The 5,644-nt window shown below is 41.0% G+C and overlaps 1 protein-coding gene across 1 annotated transcript in view; it reads left to right on the top strand.

Annotated features, from left to right (window-relative positions):
- The first annotated feature begins 832 nt into the window (after positions 1 to 832).
- The window catches only part of lhcgr (luteinizing hormone/choriogonadotropin receptor), a 9,665-nt gene continuing 4,853 nt past the window's right edge, over positions 833 to 5,644 (top strand). The window contains exons 1-2 of the mRNA XM_060073348.1: positions 833 to 4,661; positions 4,790 to 4,858. Coding sequence (XP_059929331.1) covers positions 4,492 to 4,661; positions 4,790 to 4,858 — 239 coding nt within the window. The 5' untranslated portion in view covers positions 833 to 4,491. The remainder of the gene's footprint in view (positions 4,662 to 4,789; positions 4,859 to 5,644) is intronic.

The raw sequence follows: 5,644 nt of genomic DNA on the forward strand, positions 1-5,644 counted from the left end.
TTTGTGGGATAATATGTGTATTATGCAAAAGATACTGATGAAAAAATTATGATGGCCGAGTGCTTCCAATGTTGACATATCTCTTGCGTAATCTGTGGGATCTTGTGTTCAGTATGACTAAAATATTCAGCCTGACACCTGCTGGTGAGTTAGAGGAACTGCAACTACAAATGGGATGAGGATGATCACCGTGAGATAGAACTGAACAGAATATATTTTTATTTCAAAGAAAAAAGGAATGACCGGGTGTCATGAAATAGCTATTAGCTTATTGCTGTACAAGTTTAGCTGGTATTTGAGCTACAGTGAAGAGGGTCGTGTGAAATGGTTAATGTTCTAGGGTTAAGATTTCTCTAATGCATTTTAGATGCCCAAGGACCCAAGAATAAGTGCCCTGATAAAAGAGACAGCAGCACTGTGTATGTGTGTGTGTGTGTCTGTGTGTGTGTGTGTGTGTGTGTGTGTGTGTGTGTGTGTGTGTGTGTGTGTGTGTGTGTGTGTGTGTGTGTGTGTGTATGTGTGTGTGTGTGTGTGTGTGTATGTGTGTGTGTGTGTGTGTGTGTATGTGTATGTGTATGTGTGTGTGTGTGTGTGTGTGTGTGTGTGTGTGTGTGTGTGTGTGTGTGTGTGTGTGTGTGTGTGTGTGTGTGTGTCTGTGCTTGTGTAGTGTGTGTGTGCTTGTTTGTGTGTCACATCTGGGTATGTGTGCTACATGCCCGGGTGAGTGTTGTGTGTGTGCGCTTGCATGAGTATGTCACACAAGCGTGTGCTAGGACTTTGTGTGTGTCTGTGTGTGTGTGGGGGTGTGTGAGTGCATGTGTGTGTGGTTGGGGGGGGGGGATAGCCGCAAGGTTATTTGCTATTAAATTCAAGACTGCATAAATTTTGCATGATAATTCATAATGACTCCCCTGTTTGTTGGAAGGTTGTTTATCTCCTATTCATGCAACAGTGCGAGAGCGTCCAAAAACATGGAATATATAAAACCTCAAACACATTTAAACAACATTAATGTAGTGTGTGTTTGTGTGTCTGTGTGTGTGTTGTGCATGCGTGAGTATCTGTGTATCAGTGTGTGTGCGTCATGCATGCAAATAAGCGTGTGTGTGTGTGTCTGTGTGCGGTCGTGCGTGCATGCGTGTGTGGGTGTGTGTGTGAGTCATGCTGTACTCTCTTGGTTGACTTCCCTAGGCCATCATTTAGTGGCTGTTGATAGAAGGCACTACCCTCGATCGGAAAGCCTTGTTTGAGGAACATGGGCAGTTCAAAATCCTTTCTATCACAGTACTGCAATGTCTTACAATGATTTATCATTATGATGAAGCGAAATGTCATGATGTTGTATTGTTATAATACTACTCTCACTCAAAAGAAAAAATTTGAAAGAGAAAGTCCAACACAACTTTAACAAACACACGGTGACATGAAGGAGTGCATGGCCGGGTCAAAATGTGCGTGTAGCGAACCGGCCTCAGAGACTTTCTCGAAAATCGCTCATCCAAACAGCCTCACACTTGACACTTCCTTGGGTCCTCGGCAATTCACCCGCCAAGTATGAGGTCGATCGAATGAATGGTTGTTGAGAAAATGGTTGTTGAGAAAATCTCACTCCATGATCACGCTCAGTCATATCTATAAGCCTTTAGTGAATGATGAGGTCATCATCAACAGATGATGTATACACATTTGTAGGCGAATAGTAAGTGCCCAGCAGACCATTCTATCCAGTGGACTGTCCCAACTGGTAGGCTGATCTATCCATCATACATCTAGGGGGACACTCCCACTTGTGATGTCACTCGAGGGTAGATGTTGAGATGGCTTGTAATGGTTGATCGCACCACCTGCCTACCGTCTTAAAATAGGATCCTTTAACATATACAAATGTATGTTAATGTTTTGTTACTAATTAGTTTGTGTTAAACGAAAGGCTTATAAATGACTTATGACTGAATATTGTTGTAAAGTCTTCACAAATTCACATGACATAAACATGTATGCAGAGACCCTAATTGGATGACACTGCAGTGTACTGAGCGGTTGTTGTTATTTGTTTGTGTCATGTCGAGTTGGGATGCATTGGTTTCCCTAATCATGTGTCACCATTGTGCGTGAATTGTGAATGTGAGGCAATTTTGTGAAGCGCTTTGGACGGCCAATGGTCAGAAAAGCGCTATATAAATGCAGTCCATTTACATTTGTGTTGGCTTGTGTTCAGACTATTTGTGTCACATCGCTTTCTTGTGCAATGTTGTTGTGTTGTTGTGCTTTTCCATCGAATTGTGTAGTTGTAGTTGTGTTGTTGTGTCTTTGTGTTACGTATCATTGAGTCATTGTATAGTTCTGCTGTTGTGTCTTCGTGTATTTGTATTATTGTGTCGTAATGTCATTGTATAGTTGTGTTGTTTTTGTCTTTGTGGTATAGTTTCGTTATGTAGTTTTATAATATTTCTGTCTTTGTGTTATTGTGTTGTTGAGTCAGAGTATCGTTGTAACGTTGTATGGTTGTATAGTTGTGTGTCCTGTGTGTGTGTGTACCCTCCCTGAGCCATAGCTCTGACCTGTGACTATCAGCGGGGAGCCTGCAGGCCAACCGCCAGCCGCCAGAGGTGAGAAAACCCATCCACCGGGAAGGACCTCTAGTAATAACAACGGTGGAAAAGAGGCGCCTGATGATGGCCTGCTCAAAAGGCTCTCATCCCGCGGTCTACAATGCAGGGTTTATTTTTAGCCGTGCAATCTGCTTTTGTCAAAGAAGCAATCCAACTGAACTAGTTCCATAATAGACCGCTGCCCCATTTTGGATACAATACCACCAATTAAGACTTCTGATGATTATTTTAACCTTATCTAGAAGTAAATATGCACCTGAATTCATAACCTTATATCCTAGAATGGTAAAAGGTAAATGGACTGCATTTATTAAGCGCTTTTATAACCGTAGGCCACTCAGAGCGCTTAAAAAATAATTGCCAACCGCAGGCAGGGTCAACCATGCAAGGTAACAGCCAGCTCATCGGGAGCAGTTGGGGTTTGGTGTTTTTCTCAGGGATACATCGACACTAAGCTCAGAGGTGCCAGGGTTCAAACTAGCAACCTTCCGTTTACCAGTCAACCCGCTATACCTCCAGAGCAATCCCGAACCAAATACATTTGATGTATCTGGATTCCAGACACATGTGTGTACAATGTCCAGAACACTGTATCCCTGCAAAATTATTTTAAACGTAAAATACTTTACTTAGTGGGGAAGCTTTCCGCATTAAACTGGTAAACTTAAATTAGACAACGTTGTGCCTTGCTGTAAAGGAGACAGCAGGTCAGGGTCACCGAATCAGGAAGGCTGTTGGGTCTGGAAAGGGAAAGGATCATTTTGTGAGTTGTTGTAAAATGATGCTGAAGTAGGTGCATGAAAGGGGCTTATCTATTGAAAAACCACAGCCAGTATAAAGTCAAATACTAATGTAGGTTTGTAGAGGCCGTAGCCCGTAGGGTTTAAGGAGATGTCAGATATGGTGACATTATCTTTCCTGTACTATTTTGTTGGGTGAGAGGTATAAAAATATTTTATTTTCTATTGAAAAACACTTTCATAGATATCAATACATTATATTATAATATTTTTAGATTGAAAAACTGATCAGTTGCTAAAATTAAAAACGTATAAATCATTTTTGTTAAAGGTAGTTTATAGAAAACAGAACACATGGTTTGTTAGGACTCCATGTTTGATTTCAATTCAGACATATTTTTCAACACATGTATGTCATTCATGAAAGGCGCTGTTGGAGGAGACAACGGGAATCGAACCCAGGACCTTTCAGCTGGGAGTCCACCCCACATAGAAAATTACAAATTACATTTGTAATCAGGATTAGTTTGGATTTAGTTTGTATCCACAACAACTAAACACATAATTGAATTGGTAACTAATCTTTTGAGATGGCTCAGAAACAGCTCCTGCATAGGCATGCATGGCACCAAAAGACCTGTGTAGCCTATCTTTTTAGCTGTCGCTTTCTAGACGCCAAGCTCACAATATAAATGTTTTTGCTCAAGTATTTGGTCTACTGTCCTAAACTGCAGGCATATACAGAGAGCTGGCTCTCCGCCTATTGAGTCCTTGAGTCTCAAAATGACTTCACGAGTGAGTGCATTGTTTTGTATTTTGTTTGTTTTGCTTTGATTAGGCTGCTGGACGCGCACGTCTTGATGAACTTGATGGGGCGTTTACTCGTCACGTTGGTCTGCTGCACAGAGCGCAAGTGACGGCGCTCACTTCTGCTTGTCCTTGTGTGTGTGAGTGATGTGCATGTGAGGAATCGTAATCGAGGCGCAGCAGGTGAACAGACATAGTGGTTCAATCTCTTCCCGGAGTTTGCCATTTGAAGACACAAAGTCATTATCTATCGAGGAAAGACCTAGATCTCCTTTAAGGACACCGTGTGGTTGGGTACAGGCCACTTGGTTACGGGAGAAAGGAGGACACATATGGCTCCACAGGGGTCACTACGGCTACTTTTCGCGCTGTCCTGTGTGGTGAACACCTGCTTCGGCCTGAACTACATCTGTCCGGCGATCTGTCGCTGTAAGGTGGAGACGTTTCGATGCAACAAAGAGACCCAGGGCATCCATGAAAGTGGGCTTTCCTTTCGGCCATTGTAAGTAGCCGATTTGTATTTGTATTTTATTTATTTATTTATGAATACATTTATAAATTATTTATAAATATATATTTACATTTTCTAGTCATCATGTCTAACCGTGCACATTGTCTGTTACCTTGTAGAAGACTCAGCCATTTGTCCGTGAAAATAGTTCCACGACATGCCTTCAAAGACATCAACGTGACCAGAATGTGAGTTGCCCTCGTGCATGCATCAATACTCTGGTCTGGATTAGGATAGGCTGCTCTTACCCCGAGGGTAGAAAGCCCTAGAGGAAGAGATATATAACATAGATTCGGCAATAGGCCCACGTTTAATAATTGAAATATTACTCATATGCAACTTCAAACCATCCATGGTAGTCGATGAGATTTTTACTGCTACTGCTTTTAAAGATAATTTCAGGATGAAAAAACTACCAAATTCATAGCCAACTTAAAATAAAAGAAGATATCGTTTTGTATGTATCTTGTCATTATTAATCAAATTTAATTTTTGCAGTCAATTCACCAATGTATGTGTAAGTTAGAAAGATGCATGTAGAATGTAAATGGGTCACCTTTACACAGGCATCAATCGCCAATCAGCAGATCTATAGGCAGGAATTGTTTGAATAAACCGATTTTGTATCTACAAGTTAAATATAAACAATACAATTGAGACAATTCTAACCCCATTGCACCAATCTCATGTCACTGAGACTCAAATTAAACCACCACTGATACTAATGTGGAGAATCTTGGCACAGCATCTCTAAAAGCCCATTCTTAAGAAGGCCATGGGAGCCCCTATCAGTTGTAATTACAATGCAATGTGTTGTACAATTTAGGATAGGGGGATATAATAAAATAAAATAGAAAACTGCATTATCAAATTGAAAAGAGAGGATTGTCACCGGTACATCTAAAATGTTTGTTGTTATATAATACTTTAATATAATGAGCTGTGTCCCTTTTTTAATTGTGTTAACCAGGAAG

Source organism: Gadus macrocephalus, chromosome 15 (genome assembly GCF_031168955.1).
Source record: "Gadus macrocephalus chromosome 15, ASM3116895v1".
In the NCBI taxonomy this organism is placed as follows: domain Eukaryota; kingdom Metazoa; phylum Chordata; class Actinopteri; order Gadiformes; family Gadidae; genus Gadus; species Gadus macrocephalus.